The sequence below is a fragment of the Aulonocara sp. 'chitande type north' Nkhata Bay genome, linkage group LG11, assembly GCF_057382095.1.
Source record: "Aulonocara sp. 'chitande type north' Nkhata Bay isolate Kocher_YH1m ecotype deep benthic linkage group LG11, A_spYH_male_GT1.1, whole genome shotgun sequence".
Lineage (NCBI taxonomy): Eukaryota > Metazoa > Chordata > Actinopteri > Cichliformes > Cichlidae > Aulonocara > Aulonocara sp. 'chitande type north' Nkhata Bay.
In genome coordinates this window covers 31,448,121-31,471,607 of record NC_141354.1, presented here as the reverse complement: position 1 = coordinate 31,471,607, position 23,487 = coordinate 31,448,121, and the positions used below count along the sequence as shown (strand labels likewise).

The window sequence follows — 23,487 nt, the reverse complement described above, 5'->3', positions numbered from 1 at the left end:
TCACTGCTCTAATAAATGAACACGAAACTCACAATATTGTGCTAAGTTGCCATCTCTGCTTTGAAGATGATCTTGAACGCTGTTAGGTTCCATTTAATTATCCCAATTGTCTTCAAACGCAAAAAGACACAACATTTGACCATTTTTTGAGATTTAATTATTTTTTATGTTTTAATAGTATATACAGCTAAGCAACCTTTAAATTTTAAACCATAGCCAGTTGTGTCAAATAACAATTTGACGTACAACCGCACATGTACACGTCACTTTCCCCTCGCTAAGTGGGAAAATGAACTCAATTTCCCGTGCAGCACTGCGGCTCCCCCCTCCCATCTCGCGCCTTCCCTCTTGTCTCTCCTCGAGCTGCTAGCCGTCGGTGTGTGTTGTTGTTGAAGCAATGATGGCGGCAGCGGGATGCGGATCAGCAACCGCGGCTGCCGTAGGAGGCCAAGGTGGAACCGCTACGGCCAGAGGTCGTTTTCCCGGTCGGCCTTGGTCATCACGCAGTCGTTTGCGCTCTGAGAAGCGTTGGCAACTCGGGCGATCGGGCTTAGAAGCTGATGATGTGACTAACGGAGGGCCAAGGCCCGCAAACCTGGTTCTATCGTTAAACGAAGACCAGTCTCACTTGCGCTTGCTTGGAATACAGGAAAGCCACAAGATCCTTGGCCAGGCTGGATACAGCTCTAGTGGGAGTGAAGAGGTGAGGTCCCACACCCACCCAGGAGTTAGTATCTTTATTTCATCTTCTCACATTTTGTGTGATCGTTAATGCACCAGAAAGAGAGCAAGGCACAACAGTGTGACTGCTTAGTACCATGGAGAAATGTCAACATCCTTCAGGCTAGCGTTAACTTTAGCTTCAGCTTCAAGCTTGCTAAGCTAAAACTGTATGCTAAGTGTTAGCACAGTGGAGCTCTCCATTACATTTAATGAACAGTCGTAACACAAAATAAGCACTTCAGCAAAAGCAGCAAAGCTGTTCAAGTCACCGCAGCACTGTTGCTTAATTTGCTCCTAGAAATTTTAAACATTTAAAGGGTCATAGCATGCATAACTGCAAGAGTTTTAATTGTTAAAAAACACATTATGCGGGAACGCGAGTTTGTGATCAGGAGTCTCAGTTATTTCATGTATGGCCCACTCGTTATAGGGCCAGAGTAGCAGCTAGCTAGCTAATAGTGAACACAAAGAAGGGGAAGGATAGCGCCTTCGTACCCCGCACAGTGGCTAACTGCTAACACGCTGCATAGACTCGGGCAGAGTAGTTACTTTAAATAAAACCGCACATACGTCGGAGCTTATTTGTACCACATAGATAACTTTCACAAATTAGGTTGAATGCTTTATGGAGGGCTGGGTTTGCTAACCGCTAGCTAATGTCACCAAACACGTCAGGTTTAAATGGTGGTGCAGAAGTATGCCAAAGTCAAATGCAACCTTGTTGGAATCGAAAGCGTTCAAACTCACCTCATAGAGTTTAAGTAAAATGCCAGCTCGTAAGAGTGGCGCTGTTTTATGAGTTAAGATCCCAGTTGTGGGTATGGGGATGTACAGTACAAAGAGAATAGTAATTATAGCAAGATTTACCAGCAGTTTTTTTTTCGTAGCTGCTCATTTGACATTCATATTAAACCTGTTGTTAAATCGTGTTGCATTAGGTAGTAAACGGTCTATATTATGTAATAACATTATAGGAAGTTTTCCTACTCAGCCACATGTTTTTTTTTTCTTTTTTGTTGTTGCTGTTACTAATGCACAACGCATTTATGATATCTGTATAACAACCCATGATGAATGACAGTAGTTGGTTTCAACCTTTACTTAGAAAGAGCAAAACAGTCATGTACTATTGATGAGTTTCATTTTAAAAAGTCAGACTTGTTTGCTATATTGTTAGAAAAGCCCTTGTTCAGATATGCTATGATCCACATAGCATGTGTTACGTGTTAAAAGCATGTGCATGCAAAGGATTTTTTTTTCTGCACTCGGACCTAAAACTTTAGTTATTGTTTATCCTGATGGTTTAACAGTTTCCAGCAAAGTGCAAAGTGGCTTCAAGTGTTAATTGCGGTTTTATTTTTCAAGGGGGATGATTTCAAAGGATTTGAAGGTGAGACAAAAGGTTCCAAGGGACCCATATTGTCTCAACAAAATTCTTCCAAAGGTAAAGACCAAGCTGTTATTTAATCTCATGAAATATTTGGTGTTATTTGTAAATAACCCACAAGTTAGGAAATGAATTAAGCACGAAATGCAATATAATATATTTTTTCTATATAGTTTTGTCAGATGATTTTGTGTTCATTTAATACCTTTGTTTTGCAGGTGATGCTGCCAACACAAAATCGAAACGTCAAAGTGAGAAGCTACCGCTTAAAACGCCAGCAGTGAAGGCAGCTGCACCACCTGACCCGATAAAAGATGTAAAGTCTTCGGAGCAAATGCACGACGTGTCCCTCGAAGCAAAACCAGCAAAAGATTGCAAGAAAGGTTCGAAAGGAAAAAGCACCCTGGATCGACAGCCCGCCAAGAGCAGAGCTTCATCAGCAGCACCGAGGATTACTATAAAGTTGGTGGCCAAAAAGAAAATCAAAACTGTAAAGGAGCCTCAGAAAAAATCTGCAAAGAAGTTGAAGATGAAAGGAGATCAGGATGAGCCTAAAACCAAGGACATTGAGGGTGACCAGATTTTAAGTGCTCATGTCAAATTAAAAGCTGAACCACAAGAGGATGAGCATGGCACAGAAGATAAAGGAGGGGGGACGGTACCTGTGAGAAGGCGTGGGAGATCTGCTTTAAAAACAACAGAGCCTGTATGCCAGACTAGCGCCAAAGTTGTGGTTAGTGACCAAAAATCAAAGGAGAAAGAATCTGTTGATCAACCTGATTCTGTAAAAGAGAGCGGGACTGTAGAGCCAAAATCACATGCAAAGAAATTAAAGCATAAGGAAACTGCTGCTGGCCAGGGTCCTGAAGTTAATCAACTAGTGACTCGTAGGAGCAATAGAGTCACAAACCCACTCTCTAAAAGAGCCACGGTGAGTGCACCTGCAGCGGAAAGTTTGAGTACAAGTGATGCTGTTGTAGCAGCGTCCAAGTCAGAAGCTTCGCGGACAGCAGAGGCCAAACCATTAGCGGGAAGTAACAGACGAAGGCAAAGCAGGAGGCTGAATAAAAACGATACAGTGCCAGAAAACCAAGGTCTGTCATTGTCAGAGACTGATAACTCAGCTGTGCAACCCAGTGACAGTTTGCCTTTGAAAAATGAGGACACGAGGGTCCCAAGCTTAAAGTTAATAAAGATCAGAAACCCTAAATACAATGCGCAGTCCGCGGGGAAGAATACGTCTCGAAAGAAAAAACGAAGAAAATTTATCTGGACTTTGACGTTAGTAAAGGGAGGAAGTCAGACGCCATGCGCTGAAAACACTTTCACAGTAACACCTAATGCTGTAAGTGAGGTTGATCAGCCCGCTCTTTGTGATACCAGTGTCAGTGAAAATTTAAAGGGAATTGATGATGAATCCAAACTTGATGACACAGTTCCACAGGAGAGTGAAAACACTGAGAAAAATGAGAGTAATCAGAAAGATTCCCAAAACAACGCCGAGGAGCCGTTGGAGGAAAAGACCTCTTTACAAGTTGAAGTTGCAGTGGAACACACGGCTGAAGCATCTCCACAAGAAATCACTAAAACGGACTGTGGGAAAGTTGTCCCCCCTCTTCAAATTAAAAAGGTCTCCTCTCCTGGCAAACATAAAAGTTCAAAGCCTTCTTTTTTAATTCAGCAGGTCAGCCCTGTGGCTGAAAAGATGTTGGAAAGAGAGGAGAAAGAGGATGTTTTAATAGATCAGAATGAAACTAATGAGGATAAATCAGCATGTCTGGATGTTGATGTCACACCAACAAGAAGGCTTAGGAGGAGAACATCAAGCCTTGATTCGTCACCAACAAAGTCTGTCAGTCAGAAGCCGGTGAACACTCCAAAACGAAAGCTTAGAGCAAGTGTACAGGATGAAGATGCCCCACAGGTTCATGTTGAAGATTCTTCTCAGGTTTCAACTGAAGATTCCAGTTCACAAGTTCTTCCCGAAAACCCTTGTCTTGATTTGACTGAGGAGCCATCGCAAACGACCTTTGTAAACTCCTCTGAAATTGTTGACAAGGATACCTCAAATATTGCTGAAGACCCCTCACAGTTGCCAGGTGATGCTTCCCCACCAAAGGTGGAGAATGAGGTAGAACCACAGATTAATGAGGCCGAACCACAGTTTAGTGAGGCCAAACCATTGCCTGTGCCTTCCAAGCCTAGAAGATGTAGGAATAACAAACTAGGGAAAAAGAAGTCTCTTCCCAGGAAGAAGGCTGTCGTTTCCACTGAAACTGCTGTCAACACAGAGCCTGTTACAGTTGACACTACTAACACGGAGCCTGTTCAAGAGGAAGACACTCAGCCTTTAGTAACAGAGGTAAGCCAGCCGGAAACAAAAGATTGCCCTCCGCCAGAGACCAAACAGGACCCTGTGTCAGTGGAGGAAGAGCAGATACAGCCATCAGTAAAGGAAGAAATGGACATTCAGTCAATTGAAAGTCAGCAATCTTTGTCACTGGAATGTCAAACGAGTGATCTAAATGCATCAATGGCATCTCAGAAAAAAGGAAAAAAGAAACGTAAAAACTTGATTGGTCAGCGCCAGAAACACAGACACAGGAGCAAAGATGGAAAATTTGCCCCACTCAAATTACCTGAAAGTGAACAAACTGAAGAGGGAGATGGTGACAGTTCTACCCCACTGGCAGCTAACGCACCATCCCCAAGCTTCAAACTTATTGGGGTACATAAAAAGTACAAAAAGAAGCAGTCAAGTCTTCAGTTTATTGGCTCTAAGAGACCAAAACCTAAAGTCATTTCCAAGCTGATAGATACAGGACTTGACAAAGATAGTTTGAAGCAGGAGGAAACAGACACATTAGTTGATGGGGGGCAGGCAGATGTTGCAGAGGCTCAGCGCAGTAAGTCAAAGTTCATAAAAAACATTAAGCATTTCATAATGCCTGTGGTAAGTGCCAGATCCTCTCGGGTGATCAAGACCCCGCAGAGGTTTATGGATGATGCAGGAATGTCTGTACTGCCTCGGAGAAACTCCCCAAAAAAGGGTTTACAACTGGGCTTGCAAATACGTCCAGGAAAGAGGCGAGATGATGGGGCAGACAGAGCAATATCTCCAATCCTGCCTATTGACGAGGAGGACATATTGAGTGAAGCTCAACTGGATGTCGATCTGTTTTCAGCTCAGGACCTCGATGAAAGTATTGATCTCGCCGATAGCCTGTTTTCTGAGAGAAAAAGTGTCAAAAATGATAAGAACAGGTCTCTTCTAAAGAACTCAAGTTTTAAGTGTCATCTTCCAGAAAAGGCAGGCAAGGAAGTGAATACACTGGACAAAACTCCAGAAAACAAAGGCGAGGATCTGTTTTCACTGACACCAGTTGATAAGCCTACAGAACTATCTACTGACCTCCTTGATGTTCAGAAAAAGAAAAGCTGCCCTAAGTTCACTAAGCAAACGACTCACCTCAAGATATATCAGAGGCTGAAGAAGCCACAACTGGGACTTAAAAGCAAAAACCCAACAGAGCCCGATGGTGCGAGCAAACCACTCCAGCCTCCTGTTGATTTAGCAGAAGGACTTGATGATGAAGCCATGAGCATTAGTCTTAGGCAACGGGATACAAGCTTAGAGAAAGACAAGTCCAAGCTTAAGATCGAAGACCTAGATACGCCTGGAGTAGTGAGAAAAGTTTCTGTCTGTGTTAGGACTACTAACCCAAAGTCACTCACATTGCAACATGGCCAAGTGGAAGATATAGCTGCAAAAGACACTGCCCAGCCTCACTCAGGTAACACCATACTAATGTTAAGCAACTTTCGATTCATCACTTACACAATCGTGCAAACAAGACTATACCATAGACCTGAAAATGGCTTGTATTGCTTCCACAGGAGAGTTGCAGTCAGTACAGAACTCAGGCAGATGTGGGGGCATTTCTCTTGGGTCTGTGGAGAAGGGAGTACCACAAAGAGCACGACTCACTGGTGCAAATAAAAGAATGTTCAATCTCCTCAGGAAAGCCAAGGTTCAGCTTATTAAAATTGACCAGCAGAAACAGCTTAAGTCGTCTGGGGTAAGGTCACCGTCACCACAAGCGTGTTTTCAATTCATTGTATACATTGACTGTTTGTTAGTAGCTTAACCTGGCTTAATAACATGTCATAGAGGAAGAACACATCATATAAACACAGTTGTTTTGAGTGATACATTATGGATCAGTGTTTTTTTTTTTTTTTATCTTTTCAAATTAACCTTGCAGCTGTTATCTGGCCCGGTTGGAGCCAGGTCTCAAGATATGACCTCTAAAAGACAAAGGAGGAAGCAGAGGGTGCAGCTTCATTCTGACGTTCCAGTCAAGACAGAACCGCCTCAAGTACAAGTAAGAAATCAATAGGCTCGAGGGGAGCGAGCATTGATCTCACTAAAAATCTTGTTTCTGTCTGTGGTTGTACCAAGCGGATAAAAAAAACCCTTTTGTTGAGCTGAAATTGAACAATAATATAAACAGGGAAGCTCATCCCGTGTAAACTAAAGCCTCATGACACTTTTATTTCCTTCCTCAGCCGCAAGTCATCTCCCCACTGTGCCAGGAGTTCCGTAGAGCAGGAGGTCCACGTATCAAGCACGTGTGCCGTGCTGCATCCGTGGTCCTCGGGCAGCCACGTGCCATGGTACCAGATGATATTCCCAGACTTAGTGCCTTGCCACTGCATGAAAGATCTGGCATTTCCCCATCAGCGGTCACTAAAGGTAGATATGACCAATGACATTACACTGCTTGTCTGAACAGTTCCTATAAACAAATTTGTTTCCTAACTCAAACATAAGTAACGCTATCTAACTTCCAGCAATCAGTTGTACAACTGATTAGTTTTTATTTGATATTCACTGTAACCAGACTTTCCTTGATCATTTATATATTTAGTGCCTCATCATTGCATCTTTACTATTTTTATCTATACCGCTGCTGTTTGATGTAGCTGAGAATGCATTTGGGAAAGAGAACAAGAGCTGCTGTTCAGATAATCGTGCATTATTTTCCCATTCTTATTGCATTTTTGTTCTTGCAGATGTTGGTTCTCCATCTGAATCTGACAGTCCTGGGCTGTCAGATCCAAAGGTCACCAAGGTCAAGAAACCATCAAATTTTGTAAAGCGGAAAGGACTTGGACCGTTTGGGTACCGATCTAGAAGGTGTGGCGTATGCAAAGGCTGCAACCACGAAGATGATTGTGGCAAGTGCATTAACTGCCTGGACAAACCCAAGTTTGGTGGTCCCAATACCAAGCGGCAGTGTTGTGTGTAAGTTATGTTTGGTAGTTTTTGTGGCACATAGGACAATGTGGTGAATTCTGATTTATTCTAAAAATTTGTATTTATTTTATTTTAATTACAAGGTATAAGAGATGTGACCAAATTGAGGAGAGGAAAGCACGCAGATTAAGTGGGAGAACGGCACCTAAAGGTAATTTTTCCCCTTCTGTGCACACTTCATGTTGTAGTAGTTCTTACATATCAGTGTCACCACTGTTTTCTTTTAGGTTCCTCTAAGCGAAGGCGATCCTCTCTCAGTGGGGGTCATTCAAGTAACGACGAAGGGAATGACTCACCGTCTGGTCTCCAGAGTGACGGCCACAGTCCATCATTGAGAAAGCAGCCGAAGCGTGTTGTTAAACCCCGTGTCTATTTTGACCTGGTGGATTACGACTCAGATCTAGATGATAAAGCTCTCTCGAGCTCTGCCTCACCAGCAAGGAGAAGAGGTGTCGGACCCCGTTTCAGTCAAGGTAAATTAATACTCAGCGACTGCTTGACACAGTCTAGTTGCTTGTTTTGTTTTTTAAGAATAGCAAGTAGCTGTGTAGTCATTTAAGTTTGGATATTGTGTACTATTATGATTACAAAGCCTGTAATAAAGTAAATTGTTTTTTCCATGATGTTCTCAAGACTTTGTGTCGCTGGAAGGATTCTTGGGAGACATATCAGATGATGAGGTCAGGCATCGAAAGTCCAGTTCTCACCGTGTGCCGTCAGCTCGACGTAAACCTGAGAAGGTGGGTAATTCTGGATTTAATTGGTGCTTAAACTGTACTTAACTTATATAATGGAAATTTGTGGCAATTGTATAGAAGTATATTGATGTTTGGCCAACAAGGACAAAAAAATGTCCAGCTCTGGCACGCTGTGCTTAACATCACACTCGTTACTGTTACTGATCAAACAAACCAGACGTTTCTGCACAAACTGTCTCAGGATTTTCTTACATTCCCTTTCTTTTGCTAATTTAATGCAGTGAATTTTAGCAATCAGCAGTTTAATTAACTATTATGCATGTCTGTAGGTTGCGGTGGTCTCTCAGGGTCTCCAGTCTCAGGGTCCTTTGGAGCAGACTCCTCCCAGTGTCCTGGCTGCATTGGCCCATGGATTTGAGCAGCGAACTGTCGAATCTTCTAAACCTACTCACAAAATCAGGGTTGATTTTAAGGTAGGGTTTTTTTGTTTGTTTTGTCTTTGTTTCATATATTCCTAAATTCCAGAGTTGTATTCCCTGTCGGAAAGTAATAACTAGAGTTATGTATTTGGAGACATACTTGGTTTCTTATTTGCCTTCCTCAAATATTATTTACTCCACAGAAGATGTACACACAGCTAACACCTGTAATAATTTAAAATGCATTTCATGTTTTCACGTTAGTATAATGTTTTGCCCAGCAGGGGTCGGTGTTAATCTAAGTTCCCACATGTGCAGCGTTCCATACATCATTCATTAGAGTTTTGTTCCTTCTGATCTGTCGAATTATTTTTTTAATCTATGAATGAAAGTTTTACATGTGTGAAAATGCAAATTACAACTTGCATTAAATTTAATACACAAAGTTAATCCACAGTTCAATCAACAACATAGTGTAAATATCTATATGGGCATTGATTAATGGAAAGAGTAGGGTAATGGTAACTACTGTGAAAATCTTTAATTTTTTAAAATTTATTTATCTTTTTCAATTTTTGTCTCATTTTCAGGAGGACTGTGCTTTGGAGAATGTCTGGAATATGAGTGGATTAAGTATACTGACCTCTGCGCCTCCCATGCCACCCTATGTCTGCTTCCTTTGTGCCAGTAAAGGGCAACATGAGGTAACTGATAATTTCTACTCAATTTTAATTTAAATATTCAGTCTCCTGCTTACCACCTTGTATTTTCAACAAGTTTAGATAAACATTAAACACTACATGATTCAGATATCAAAGTGTCCTTTTTTGTTATTTACATGTTCTTTTTTTTTTCCTCTGACCCTCATTTTACAGATGCTGTATTGCCAAGTGTGCTGTGAACCTTTCCACAAATTTTGCCTTGAGCCAGCGGAGCGCCCCTCAGAGGAGAACAAAGAAAACTGGTGCTGCAGACGCTGCAAGTTTTGCCATGTGTGCGGAAGGAAAAACAGGCTCTCAAAGGTTAAAACATTTTATTTGTCTTGTTTAGCTTTCTTATTGGTATGTACTTAATCTGTTTGCTTCCATGTCTTCCTCAGCCTTTATTAGAGTGTGAACGATGCCAGAACTGCTATCATGCCTCCTGTTTGGGACCAAACTACCCAAAACAAAACAAGAAGAGGAAAGCCTGGGTAGGTTACTCAAAAAAAACACAATTTTAGGGATATTTACTACAACCTGCCGATTTCTCATAGTAATATTTTGTGCAGGTGTGTATGACATGCACTAGGTGCAAAAGTTGTGGCGTCACACCAGGGAAGAGTTGGGACACTGAGTGGAACCATGACAAAGGACTATGTCCAGATTGTTCAAAACTCTATGACCAGGGTGAGGCGACAGTTTAACCTTAACAATAAGTTTATCATTTGGTGAATTTTCAGCTTCTTTAACTTGTCTGAATGTCTCTTTTTTTAGGTAACTACTGTCCAATCTGCTTCAAGTGTTATGAGGACAATGACTATGATAGTCAAATGATGCAGTGTGGCACCTGCAACCATTGGGTTCATGCCAAGTGTGAGGATCTAACAGGTGATTTTTATTATTGACTCTGTAAACATTGATGGTATACAGTTTTGAAGCTTCTTAATACTGGAACAGCATTATCAAACTTAAATGTTATCTGCTACTGTCAGCTGAGCATGAATATTTTTCTTAGATTGCATTTGTGAATTTTGATTATGAGTGGATTTCTCTGCCTCCATCCAAAATATCTCTCCTGTAAAATAATTTCAGATGAGCTGTATGAGATCCTGTCCAGCCTGCCAGAGAGTGTAGTGTATTCATGTCGACCATGTAGTGTGACCCAACCCAGTGCCTGGAGAGAGCTTCTCTACATTGAGCTCAGGGCTGGGGTGGAGAAGGTGCTAGCATGCTTGCTTTCATCCACCCTCACCCAGCACCTTGTTACCTGCTCACAGGTAGGAGACTTTGCTTCTATTTTTATTAGTGATGCAATGATTGACTTGCCAGGGACTGGAATCGGATGATTTTCGGTGTTCTCAACACCAACCGGTGACCAGCCTGATATATGTGCCGTTATGAGCTGGTCCATTTCATGCATGCACAACATGCACAAGTACTCATGCACCCACTCACAGCCATATGTTAACATGTTGTGAGTAAAGTTTGGTAAAGTAACCTGCAAGGGAAAGCACTACGAAAACTTTTGCCGAAAACTTAATCAGATGCTTAACTCAAACTTATCCAGCTGAACATGGACATTTTTACAGAAGCTAACAAAAGAAAAGTGGTAAAGATAACTAAAGCTTAAAGAAGCCTTGGCATGAGCAAAAGATCAAAGCAGTTACAGGAAAACTTATGGAGACAAGTGAAAAAGAAAAAAGAATCAATGTCCTGTTATCTGTTGAAGTTCTACACATACTGGAAAATGATGCAAGTCCCTGACTCGTTTTTGTTTGTTTTTTTTGTTATATGAATCTGCTGCACTTGCTTTTGTTTGCTAAAGGTAAGGTGAAATATGTCAGTTAAAGGTGGGTGCACAGAAACACGTTTTCATGTATGTGTTCCTCTTTACAGCAGTAGAGCACTTTATTTTCAGTTGTTAAAGTGAGAGAAGTTCCTGTAACTTACTGCATATTGGGATAAATTGTGAAGTTTAATAAGTTGTTTTTTTTTTATTATGAACATAAAATACATGATTCTTGTTTGTATATGCTGTCAATTGTAGTTCTTAGAAAAAAAATCATAACCAGGAAAAATCGGTATAGGCTGGTCACATATTGCAGTCGGTTCATCTCTAATTTTTATGACTCAAATGTTGGTTTTTATGCTACATATCATTGAATATAGCTAACAAAATATTTCCGTTTACTGTATTATTATTATTATTTTATTTTAGTAAACCACTCAAATTGCATGATGTTTAATTTTCTTCGACTTCTGTTGTAGTGTGAAAGATCGGTCGACCCTGACAGTGGCATAGAAGGAAAGCCAGCCTGTGACCTCCGAGCTGTAGGAAAGAAGTTTGACAAAGGCCTTTATACTACACTGGTGAGTACACGGCCCCTTATTTAATGTCACATAATCAGCTCAAGTAGATTAACTGGTATAAAACATTGTGCTTCCATTTAAACATTAGGTCTGTACCATCATAGTAAAAATGATGATCATGATCGTTCAGTTTTTATTGCAAATTGTAAACCGAACATTGCTTTCACATTTTCATATATGTACGAAAATATAAGTGAAAGTTAAATCGGTCTTCCTTATTCTCCTTATGTTTTTCACTCCTTTCTTTATACCTGTATGATGTATGCAAATAAAACAGTGCAAGTTTTGCCACTTTTGATAAAGAATTGCTCGAGCTCGACCTGTGTTTGTCTAATATGTTGACCATTTTCATGAAGCCTTCGTTGACGGACGTGGGTTACTGACCTGGTAGCCTGGCTGCCCCTGGGTGGGTCTGGGACGGGCGTGGGGTTCTGGGGGTGCTCCATCTCTGGGCTGGGCCCCTGGCTGGGCCTTGGGGGCTTGGGTCCTGGTTGGTGTGTTGCCGGGGTTGTGGGTGTATGGGGGCCCAGCCCTGGCGCAGGGTGCCGCCAGTGCATCGAGCCACCTGGGGGGCTCTTCAACTGTTCGGGGAGGCTGTTACATCTTGCAGGGGGTCTCCTCTCTTCAGGAACTCAGGAGAGGGAGATACAGGAGAGGTGGAGGAAGATCTCAGCCTGGGTGTCTATTGTCTTGTGTAATCTGGAAGATGAGTGGATGATGGGGTGGGTGCCGGTTTCTCTGTGGTGGGGTCGGGTGGGCTGTCCCGGTCTCTTTGGGGCCAGGCGGCGCTGCCGAACTGGGCCCCGGTCCTAATGGGCCTGGGCCCCCTTTCCCTGGCAGGTTGCAGAGTATGGGGGTGCCTACTGGGGTCAGCGGGGTCATTTGCCCCTCCCTTCTTTGCCTCCCCATCTCCAGCTGCCTCCCTCTTCCCGCTCCACCACAATCACCCAAACGTGCAGGGCCTTGCAACCCCCATCCCCCGTCCCCTTCTGGCTGCCTGTGCCTCAATTTTATCTCACAACTTAGACATTCACATTACTCACACCCATTACACATACATATAGGATCTTGGGGGTGGGCACGATACACGGAATCCAAATTACCATCAGGGTGTGCACCTCACCCCTGGCGTCGTTGCCCACCTCTCAATTTTAAATACACGTAGACATTGAGGGCTAGCAGGAGGGGCTATGTGCTTACCTGCTGCTCTCTGGCAGGTAGCTCCATGCCCTCCTGGGTTTTAAATGCACCTTAGAACACACATCCATCAACACTACATTATGAGCGGGCGGAGGGAGGTTCGGAGTCTTCACACACGCCCGTTCTCTGCAGCCTGCTGGAGCGGGGGGGGGGGGCTAGGAGGAGGAGTTGGCCGTCCGACTGGGGTCTGGAATGTGGGGCCTCCCTGCTGCTGCCGAGTCGGGGCGGTCTGCTTCTCTCCACCCCAGGGAAAAGGGTAACACCTGGGTCTGGGTGCAGTTTCCCCCTCCAGGGGCAAGGGTACCTTGACCTGGGGTATAGAGTACGCTTGGGAAGTGTGATCGTGTGTACAGTGTCTCTTTGTGTCTGTCTCCACGTTGGGTGAGTGTTGAGTAATTGCATGCGAGAGCATGAGGGTGGGAATGGATGTTTGTATCTGTGTGTGCCTGTTTGTCTGTGTCTATATGTCAGGTTGGGTATCAGACGCCACCTCTCTGGGGACATCTCAGGCCCTCCAAGGTATGGAGGCTTATCTCCCCCTACCACCACTTTCCCTGCCAGTGGCAGACGCCCTCAGACATCGGTGCGTTGGTGGGTCTTTGTGTCCGGGGGTGGGCGTCCAGGTACACACCGGCTCACTCCTTGGTGGCTGCTTGTCGGGGTCTGGAGCCTGGGGCTCGCTCGGGCCCCTTCAGGGGTGGGGTGCCCTCGGCCTCTCGGCCTGGGGCTCGGTCACTCTGGCACAGCTGGCTGAGCTCACGGGCGCGTCACTGCAACCCCCCCTGGCTTCTGCTCCGCAGGGCTCTCCTCAGCTCTTTCTGGGACAGTGGCGCGGCTGCCCCTCTGTTGGTCTTCCTTGGTCTCTTGTGTTTTGAGGGCCTCTGGATGTCTGGAGTTTTGATCTCATGCCCTGCTTCATGCCCTTGAGGACGGGGCTGTGGCTCCCCCACACCCTCTAGCAGATCATTACATGAAGGAACCTTTTAATACAAGCGCATTCATGCTGACAGTTGTACACACGGGTGCTCACACACACACAAACGACACACGCTGTGCGCTGTCGATCTTGCGTGCTGTACAATAATGTTTAATATTTAGTATTTACTGTTATATTCCCATATATCATCGTGATGTTGTTTATTATGTTGCTCTTTTTTTTTCTTCTGCTTGTTTTCTTTTTTCTTTCTCAACATGTGATCCAGGTGATTGATATATGTATTTTTTTTCTGCTTATTTTGTTGGTTTTTGTTTTTTGCCCTTTATCCCCGTCCCTCTTCCCCGCTGTTTTTCTTTCCCTCTTTCTTTCTCCCCTTTCTTTACCCCAGTCAAATCTGTCCCGTATTTAGCAAGTAAAAATAAAATAAAATAAACAATAAAAGGTGAATCAAATAGACCATTACGGCAAGGCTGGGATGGTCAATTTGGTAAAGTAAATCTGTTGGGCATCTTTCTTCGCCTTTAGACAATAATTCTGATGGCAAAAGAGCCAAACGGGACAGGCAAAAAAAAAAAAAAAGAAACGCTTCATTTGCTTTTGCATTTTAATTAGCAAAACATGCATTTTAAATATTGCTCAATTTAATTGTGTAATGCCAAAATTGTCGTCTAGATTCAAATTCAATGAATGTACAGCCCTATTATGTGATATAGAATGGTACAGTGGTCCCTCACTATAACGCAGTTCACCTTTCGGTCTCGCTGTTTGGCAGATTTTTTTGGTGCAATTTTGCATGCTTTTTTTTTGTGTTTGTTTGTTTTTTACAGCGCATTGTGTTCTGCGTTCTGATTGGCTGTAGACTATTGTCAATCAATATCGTGCCCTGTGTCATCCTGTAATGTCGATGAAACGTTTTGCACCATCAAAGGAAACCGCAGGTGCCTTTGGTTTTATTCTGTAATACTGGACTTTTTTTTCTACAAAGGATTGAACTTTGAGGGTGTTTAAACAAGAGAGATAAGTGTAAAATGTTCAAGCCTGTCAGAGAAAAGTGTATAAAGTGTGTAGTCACGGCATTTAAAGCCATAAAACATCTATAATAATTGTAAAACATAAAGTTGACTACTTTGTGGATTTCACATATCGGTTATGGTTATTTTTAGAACGTAACTACCGCGATAAACGAGGGACTACTGTAGTTACATTCTTTTGTTGGAAATGCAGCTGCCCTATCAGCACAAGATTGAACATCTCAAGGACACCAAAATATTTTTTCTTTCTTTTTTTTAATAGAAAATGTTCCATGAGGATGTGGTCCAGGTGGTGCGAAAGAGGCTAGAGCAAGAAGAAGATCTTCCAGAGGAGCGGAGACCTACTGCCTTGGCACGATCCTACTACTTAAAGGTGCTGTATGGCTGAAAACACAAAGTCTCCTGAAGTTATGCATGATTGGCTTTAAGCATGATTTATCTTTTTGTTTGTTTGTTTTCAGTTTTATAACATTTATAATTATTGAGTGATTTTTCTCTTTTAGCTGCTCGAGGAGGTATTTAATTGGTTCAACAGCCAAGACCCAAAGGTGTGGGACCCTTGTACCAAAGACTTGCCAGTGTGAGTATTACATTTTTAACATTTTATAAGTTTAAGAAATACTCCATTAAAGTTATGTACCTAGATAGTGTTGAAGTACACCGATTTCACTGATTATTTTAATGGTAGTGATCAGGCGGAGACTCTTACTTCCAAAATCAGACATCTTTTTATTTGCGCTTTACAATAAAATACAGATGCATCCGGAGACCTAGCCTACTTCCGCTACGTCTAGCGAGGTCTGGCTCACAACTGGAAATCAACACAATCTTATGGGTTCGGTGTCCCGCCCATTGTACCGTCCCCTTCAGCTGTCCTGCCTCCGGTCTTCCCCACCTCAGCACTACAAACAAAATCCTAAATTTACACGTAGCTCTCTAATCTTCGCTACCTACAGTGAAAATATAAAAACACGAGTCCATAATCACATTTCCCTCAAGCACCCCTTTTCACAATAGATACAACAGAAATGAGCACATCTGTGTAAAGCATCACTATAACTAACTATAAAATTAGCTAAAGTCATGTCTCCTTACAGTAAAATACAAAACAAAAAACAAACAGTTTAGATTTACTATATTAGAAGTACAGACTTCACTGTTGATTAGATATTATTAATCCCTCGGATGGGTTCCTCCGGGAAATTCAGTTTCCGGTAGCACTGCACCAACAGAAGTTGCAGAATATGAGCAGAAATATACCATATATACACATATATAAATACAGAGACCTATATAAATACAGAGTATATAATAGGGATAAATAGGAATAGGAATACCAGGGAATTGCACATTTCAACTATTGTGAATAGGAATGTAGGAATATCCTACAACCACTGAGGGGTTTTTTTAACCAAAACTGAAATCTTTGATTTTTTTTTTAATCAATATGTCCACCTTTCTTTGATGGCATACTTTGTCGGCATCTTCACTGCTAGTGTTGCACAGCAGAAAGACAATCTGTCTTTGGTCAGAAAATATGTCTCTACTCGGGCGGTGCTCTTGGCTAGAGATGGTGCATTTTTCTTTCTTTCTTCATAAAATGATCCAAACGTCTTCTGTTAGATTCATGTCAAGTGATTGGATCATAGTCTTTCAGTTCTTTTACATGTATGTCCAACCCTGTGAAATGTCTGGTGTTCATTTAATAACTGTCTGGAAATCACAGCTCTGCTAAATTTGTTTCAATGACAATAGGTTTTCTAACTTCATCGCTAGAGTATTTGCTTTAGTTTCTAATTTTGAGGCTTTATTATTAGTTTAAGCCTGCAGTTATTGAGATACAAGACATTATATAGAACTGTAAATATTTTAAGTGTTAAATATTTTTATCAAGTAGGTAAATTTATGTGGGTTTCTTCACTTCTGATGCATGCTGTATAATGAAAAGGGAAAGCACCATTCTGTTTTTGTGCTGCTTCAATTTTTGAACTTCTGAACTCTCTCTTCAGGGGGATGTTGTCCCAGGCTGTTCATCCTCCTACAACAGAGCATGTTTATGCTCAGTGGCAGGAGAGAGAGGATCTTTCATCTAGAACTCCACTGGGACTCCTGCAGGAAGACAATGGACAAAGCTTGGATATAAAGGAAGAAGAGGCTCTTTCTCCAATGTCTAGGGAATCTTCAAGCCTGAACCATTTTAAAAGCAGCAGACTCAAATTCAAAGGTGACGGATTTAGTTTATGAGAAAATGTTCTTTTTTTTCTGTTTTTTCTCTTCCACTAAATATTTACTTTTGTGTGTTTACTTAGGAAAAAGAGGTCGGCTTTCAAAAGCTGATCTAGACACTGGATGGTCTAAAGATGATGAGAGACAGTGCTCTTTGTGTCAAAAATATGGAGACCTCAAATCGAATGTAAATAATTCCCAAAACATTAAAATTGAGTGGTTCACAGAAGAATGCAAACACAATTCACTTATTTTTGTAAATTCTCCATTCTCTTTGATTAATTTCATGTTGGATTGTGTTGTTTCCTTTCTCAGGAAGCAGGCAGGTTACTGTATTTGGGCCAGAATGAATGGGCTCATGTCAACTGCTGCCTGTGGTCTGCAGAAGTTTTTGAAGAGGACAATGGCTCTCTGCTGCATGTACACAGCGCTGTCACAAGGGGACGTTTGATGGTTAGTTGTTATCACCCTGATAAACTGAAAATTGCTTAAAATCTGTAGAGTTGAACCAGATCAGTCTTTTTATTGTAATTACGTTAACCCAAACTTTATTCTTCACTCTTCACTGTCATTAACCCCAATCGTCTTCAGCGATGTGAACGTTGCAATCAGTCGGGTGCCACTGTGGGCTGCTGTCTGACATCTTGTCAAAGCAACTACCACTTCATGTGCGCCCGCTCCCGTCAGTGTGTCTTCCAGGATGATAAAAAGGTCTACTGCTATAAACACCGACATCTCATCAGTGGCAGGGTAAATTCTCCTCTCCCACCTCGCCTCTTTCAGGATTTAAACAAGTTTGAAGTACATTTAAAAAAAAAGAAAAAAGAATATTTTTATTTAAACCCTAATTTTAGTTATGTACCTTTGTTTTACAGATGATAACTGGTCAGGAATTTGAAGTAAACCGCAGAGTGTATGTTGATTTTGAGGGGATCAGTCTCCGCAGAAAGTTCTTGACTGGGTTGGAGCCAGACCTTATCAACGTGATGATCGGTAAGCTGTTTTGTTTTAGTTGGTTGCTTGTTTGGGCCCTTAAAGGTGTTCATTAGAATATGCTTTTGTTAAACTCAGAATTGGTCTCCACATTGTTACGGCACAGGTTCCCTACAGATTGAAAATCTAGGTGTGCTGACAGAACTTTCAGCGAACAAAGGAAAATTGTTTCCTGTTGGTTTTCAGTGAGTTGTATATTCTGCTTTTAACATTAATTATACTTGATAACACTTGATTATATAAAGAAATTATATTTGCAACATTGAATGAATTTCCCTCTTCCATAATAAGGTGTTCTCGGTGGTATTGGAGTACGGTTAACCCATTGCGGCGGTGCAAATACACATGTACAGTCCGAGAGGTCCGGCCAATTGTCCCAGAGAAGCCAGTTGAGGAGATGCCGAACCAGGGAGATAATCACACCATTGCTCACAGCCCCCGTCCAATACCTGGTGTGTTGATTTGTTTGTTTGTTTTGGGGGTTTTCTTTACTTCTGAAAACTAGATTGCCTTAACAAGTGATTCGCTGTATTCATAAATCATTTCTATCACTCTTCAGTATCAAAAACTCAAGACACTTATATATCAGAGTGCCACCCCACAATGGAGGAAACCTCGATTCCAGGTATCCACCCAAAGTCAGATCACGGTGCAAGGCCAAAGATTCCCCAACCCAGGAGACCAGCTGGAGGAATGTCAAGACCTCTGCCTTCCCCAGGTATGATAGAAATTGTAACCTGTTCTTATTTAGAAACATAATAAATAAGCCATCACAGAATGTAAATATAACTGATTATTTCTGTTTTCCTCTTAGGAGTAGCCCAGCCCCACCACATACTGACCATTAGTGATCTAGAAGAGACTCGAGGAGTTCGTCGCCACGGCCCACACTCACAGACAACAGGTCTGCGCAGTCACAGGTCCCCCCCTCCTCTGGGTCCTGTAACTGGACCAGTCACTCTCCGCACTGGAAAAAATTCCCTCCCTACCTCCCCCTTGTTCCCACTTGGTGCAACAGACAGCCTGATAAATTCTACGTCATCCCGCCCAGTTGGAAGTAGAGGTTCTTCCTCTGTACGATCCTCTGGGAATACAGCCCACTGTAACTCGTTATTCTTTCCCCAGTCTCCCTGGCAGGAAGGTGCTGGAAATTTTCCCTCTCAAAGTCTACCCTTCTCTTCACCTGTACAACATTTACCCAGAAGTCGACTGTCGTTTGATCTAAGCCAGTCGGACTCAGTCGAGGTGCCACACAACTTCTTAGCTTCACCAGAGCCAGAGGATGTCTCTCCAGCAAATGGTACATCACCCCAGGAGGACTTGGACCAACAGAAAGATGAAGAAGAGTTTCCCTACAGTTCATTCCACAAGGACCCCAACTTGAGTCTGGGCCAAGAGATGCGGACAGAACTTGAAATTGAAGAAACCCTCTTAAATGAGGGGGTGGCAATGAATTGTGGGGAGCAAATAGTGGTGGAAGGTGATGATCAAGAGGAATTTTGGGGAGCAGCCCAAGAAGTACAGAAGAAGAAGACCCTTGTTGCCAGTTTGCCACGGTCTGCAGCCTCAGCCAGGGATGACCTGGGTAACACATCCTCAGATGAAGATATGGAGCACTATTTTGACTTCTCTCGCACAATAGTCAGCTGCCCGGGATCAAAAGATCACTCGAAGTCTCCATCTTCGCCTTCCTCTCGACCTATGGCTCAACTGGATGGGGTAGATGACGGCACAGAGAGTGATGCAAGTATAGCAACCAGTGATGATGCTCAAAAAGTTAACAGTCAAACTCAGATACAAGCCAAAAAACTAAATGATAAAAATCTTCCTGACTTTGAAACCGCTAGCAGCACACAACCTTCCAAAGAATCATCTGATGATAAGCGAACAGATTCTTCTCCAGTCACGATTTCAGAAGCCACAAAAGATCCCGCTGATGGTTCAACCCAAGATGCACCTAAATCTTTTGATACCAGTCAAACCTCTGAAACCCCTTTAGTAAACCAAGAGCCCATGCTTTCTTCTCCAGTTGATAACATTCTGCCTAACCTAACTACAAATGTGCCTGAAATCCCATATTCAGAGGGGTTATTGCCAGGTTCCAGTTCAGGGTTGTCCTCTGAAACACCTCTTCTTCTTGAGAGATGTGACACTAACCCACAGTTCACCGAAATGCTTCCCGTGCTGCAAGACACACCACTTGAGACCCCCGAACCTTGTAAAGCCCTGAACTCATCACCTGACTGCAGCAGGTTTATATCACCAGCTGAGGGGGCTAGTGTGTTGATGAATGACATATCATCTACTGCAACAGAGGCCCCAGTAGCAGGTTCTGCTGATAACAGTCAATGCTCTCTGTTGAGTCTTCTTCAGCCTTCCCCTTTAATGTCAACAGATGTACCAAACCCCTCTCAAGGACTAGTAGACCCTCTCCAGATGTATTCTTTGCCTACTTTCAGTCAGCCTCCCTTAACAAGTATTACATTGCAACCAGTGACCGCTGTACAAGAGTCAACAACTTTACCGTCCCTGGAACCTGCTAAACTGACAACTCTTAGTCCCGTTGGAGATATGACACAGACACTACTAAATGTCGTGCCTCAGAATGATCCAAGCTTATCAGCTACTGTTTCTCTACCGGTGTATGCCACACAAACACAGCCACTAGGCTCTACAGCTGTCAGCATTGTTTCCTCCTCTGCAGCAATATCGCCTCTGTCTGGACTGTCAACACACTGTTCAGCTGCTCCCACACAGGTACAAACCACCTCAGCTCCGATGATCCTAAATGGTTACAGTTCTTCTGTCCAGAAGGAAGCTACAGCTGGCCATACAATCTCCATCAATTTCGCTACACCCAGGCCAACTATCGAACCTCAGCAACCAGTGGTACCCCAGGCATTACCGGGTCATGCCATTCTTACTGTGAAGGAGGTGGGAGGTCCAAATGTAGACCCTACACCACATGTACTACTGGTGAACCGCCTTGGGCAGATCTTTGTGAAAAACCCTGAAAGCAACACTTTCCAGCTGCCTACTCCCAACTCCCCATCCTACAACTGTGTCACTCAGATTGCTAGCCTTTTGCAGAGCAACGCACTGTCAGCCACACTAGCTGCAGCTGGTAATATGACTGCACCACCATCTGTGGCCAATGTGACGACAGTACCTCCTCCACTAGTCACGCCTGCAGTTCAGAATCCATCTGCTGTCACACAGCTGCTCACACACAAAAACAATGACACAATGGTAATGTCCAATGTGAAGAAATCAAGAAAAACTTCAAAAACACCAAAAGATGAAACTGCTCCAGATTCAAGAAAACCAAAGAAGAAGAAGGATTCCAGCGCGTCAAAGAAATCTAAGTCCTCCACGGCCTCAGGGCAGCCTGCTCTGCCATCTGAGAATCCTCCCATGAGTCCTGCTGAAAGTGCCCAAGCAATTATTAATCAAGCAATGGCGAGTAACTACACCCCCAAGTGGAGTGGGCTTCGAACAATGAGCCCTTCCTCACTAGTTTTGCCACCCGGCCTGTTAATTGAACCAGATCCTCCAGAGTCACCCCGCTCTCCATCACCACAACCTAAACCAGTTCCCCCACCCCGCCCTCGCACCCATGTCCGCATGAAAAGAGTGTCTTCACTTTCAGACCGCATCGTCACAAAGAAATCTAAGGTTGACTTCCTGCAACCAGAGCCCGTCATCGAGGATGAGGAGCGTCGCAAACCAGCTTTTCCAAGCATCTCCAGCAGGGCCTCAGGAGTCCGAATCAAGACCCCCACAGTGAAAGGAGTACTGAACTTGGACGAGTTAAAAGAGGAGCATCTAAGTGATTCTGATAGCTCAGGGTAAGTTTTTACCTATCTGAATTCATTTTTTTAGCTGCCCTGCTGGTTATTGTGTCAGTGATCATTTAGGCTGACAAAAGAAAGAAAAATTCACGTAGTCAAGCAATTGGTGGCTATTGGCTATTGGTGGTATATGTTTCCATTACTCAACGAATTGATGTCTTTTCGATTTTTAAATACAGTCCACTTCAAAGAAGTTGGAACGTTGTGTAAAATGTAAATAAAGCATTTCAGTGACTTTTAAATTATTTCAGTCCATTGCTTAACTGAAAAAAAGTACAAAGGAGTCATGAAATGTTCATTGTTTTACACAGGCTCATTCTGAATTCTTTGCCACCAGCATGTTTGAAATATCTGGGACAGCAGTGAGTTTATCACTGTGCCGCGTCACCTGTTCTTTGAAGTAGCGTTTGGAAACTGAGACCACATTGCTGTAGTTTTGAAAGTGAAATGTTTTCACAATCTTGCTTGATACCGTATTTCAGCAGCCCAAAGACAAAACCTACAAATCCTGTATACCTTATGCAGTATTTTATTCAGCTTTAAAGGGTGCCTTCGTAGATGTGCAATTTACCCACGCAGTTAGTACTAATGAGGCCTTGTACTATCTCAAATTATGGCTTTCATGGAGTTTGTGGATAATAGGTCTGATGATTGTTCTTCTCTCTCATAGAAAAACAATGATTTTGCGTCAGAGAGCCTGAGAAACAAATATTTATGTATATGAAGTCATTTTTAAAAACAAAATAATTGTTTCCACTTGCTTTTCCCAGATCAGAGCCTTGGAGTTTCATGTCTGTGAGTGAACAAGGCAAACAGCAGGCCTGGGAACCAGTGGGACACAGCACACTGACTGACTGGAAGAAATATTCTGGTATTCTTGAGTTAAAACTGTGTAATTTCAAGAGTTTAAAAATACCAGCCACATTTAATATATCACTGATTAATGAATGGTACCTTTTCGCTTCTGCGTCCTTTAAATGTGTTGAATTGTTTAAGAACAATGTGAAAAAGGAGCTCTACGGATTGTGTTTTGTTAGGCGCTGCTTCTGCCTCAGATGACGAACCACCTCCATCTGATGATGAGGGATGTCCAACGAATAGAGACCAGCCACACTTACGATTCGAGATAACCAGCGATGACGGCTTTAGTGTAGAGGCAGACACCATTGAAGGTAAGGCCAGTGTTACATTTTAAAAAATTAGCATCGTAATGTTCTCGTTTTTTATGCTCATTGCTTTGTGCTAATCCCATCTAATTGTCAACTCTTCCTTCAGTGGCTTGGAAAGCAGTCACAGATGGGGTGCAGGAGGCTCGAGCAATTGCAAGGTTGAGGCCACTGACGTTTCAGTGGCTCAGCGGTCCCCGTATGCTGGGTCTGGTCCATGACGCATTAGTGTTCTTGCTGGAGCAGCTTGAAGGAGCTCACCGTTGCCAGCGCCATAGTTTCCGTTTCTTCAAACAGTTCAGCCAGGAGGATGATCTGCCCGTCAACCCCAGTGGCTGTGCCCGTTCGGAGCTTTACCTTAGGTATGTTTGCCCTTTAGCCTTTTTTCCGTTAGTACCTGCTTGTGACTTGAGGCAGTACAACTCGGCTTGACTCATTTTCCATTACAGTTGAGCAGCACCAATG

At 42.9% G+C, this 23,487-nt stretch overlaps 1 protein-coding gene across 2 annotated transcripts in view; it reads left to right on the top strand.

The window, feature by feature from the left end:
• The first annotated feature begins 377 nt into the window (after positions 1-377).
• The window catches only part of kmt2bb (lysine (K)-specific methyltransferase 2Bb), a 29,100-nt gene continuing 5,990 nt past the window's right edge, over positions 378-23,487 (top strand). Inside the window, exons 1-32 of one of the 2 annotated variants that reach the window (XM_086312139.1) lie at positions 378-703; positions 2,089-2,167; positions 2,329-5,904; positions 6,008-6,189; positions 6,376-6,495; positions 6,680-6,866; positions 7,187-7,418; positions 7,514-7,581; positions 7,658-7,903; positions 8,064-8,170; positions 8,458-8,601; positions 9,138-9,251; positions 9,423-9,569; positions 9,647-9,739; positions 9,818-9,935; positions 10,023-10,136; positions 10,341-10,525; positions 11,517-11,618; positions 15,049-15,159; positions 15,290-15,366; positions 16,796-17,010; positions 17,096-17,199; positions 17,328-17,465; positions 17,604-17,762; positions 17,888-18,005; positions 18,112-18,190; positions 18,297-18,457; positions 18,565-18,723; positions 18,820-21,853; positions 22,627-22,727; positions 22,894-23,028; positions 23,132-23,384. In XM_086312139.1, coding sequence (XP_086168265.1) covers positions 398-703; positions 2,089-2,167; positions 2,329-5,904; positions 6,008-6,189; positions 6,376-6,495; positions 6,680-6,866; positions 7,187-7,418; positions 7,514-7,581; positions 7,658-7,903; positions 8,064-8,170; positions 8,458-8,601; positions 9,138-9,251; positions 9,423-9,569; positions 9,647-9,739; positions 9,818-9,935; positions 10,023-10,136; positions 10,341-10,525; positions 11,517-11,618; positions 15,049-15,159; positions 15,290-15,366; positions 16,796-17,010; positions 17,096-17,199; positions 17,328-17,465; positions 17,604-17,762; positions 17,888-18,005; positions 18,112-18,190; positions 18,297-18,457; positions 18,565-18,723; positions 18,820-21,853; positions 22,627-22,727; positions 22,894-23,028; positions 23,132-23,384 — 10,964 coding nt within the window. In that variant the 5' untranslated portion in view covers positions 378-397. Of the gene's footprint in view, positions 728-2,088; positions 2,168-2,328; positions 5,905-6,007; positions 6,190-6,375; positions 6,496-6,679; positions 6,867-7,186; positions 7,419-7,513; positions 7,582-7,657; positions 7,904-8,063; positions 8,171-8,457; positions 8,602-9,137; positions 9,252-9,422; positions 9,570-9,646; positions 9,740-9,817; positions 9,936-10,022; positions 10,137-10,340; positions 10,526-11,516; positions 11,619-15,048; positions 15,160-15,289; positions 15,367-16,795; positions 17,011-17,095; positions 17,200-17,327; positions 17,466-17,603; positions 17,763-17,887; positions 18,006-18,111; positions 18,191-18,296; positions 18,458-18,564; positions 18,724-18,819; positions 21,854-22,626; positions 22,728-22,893; positions 23,029-23,131; positions 23,385-23,487 lie in introns of both variants that reach the window. The other variant, XM_086312138.1, reaches the window with a different exon arrangement.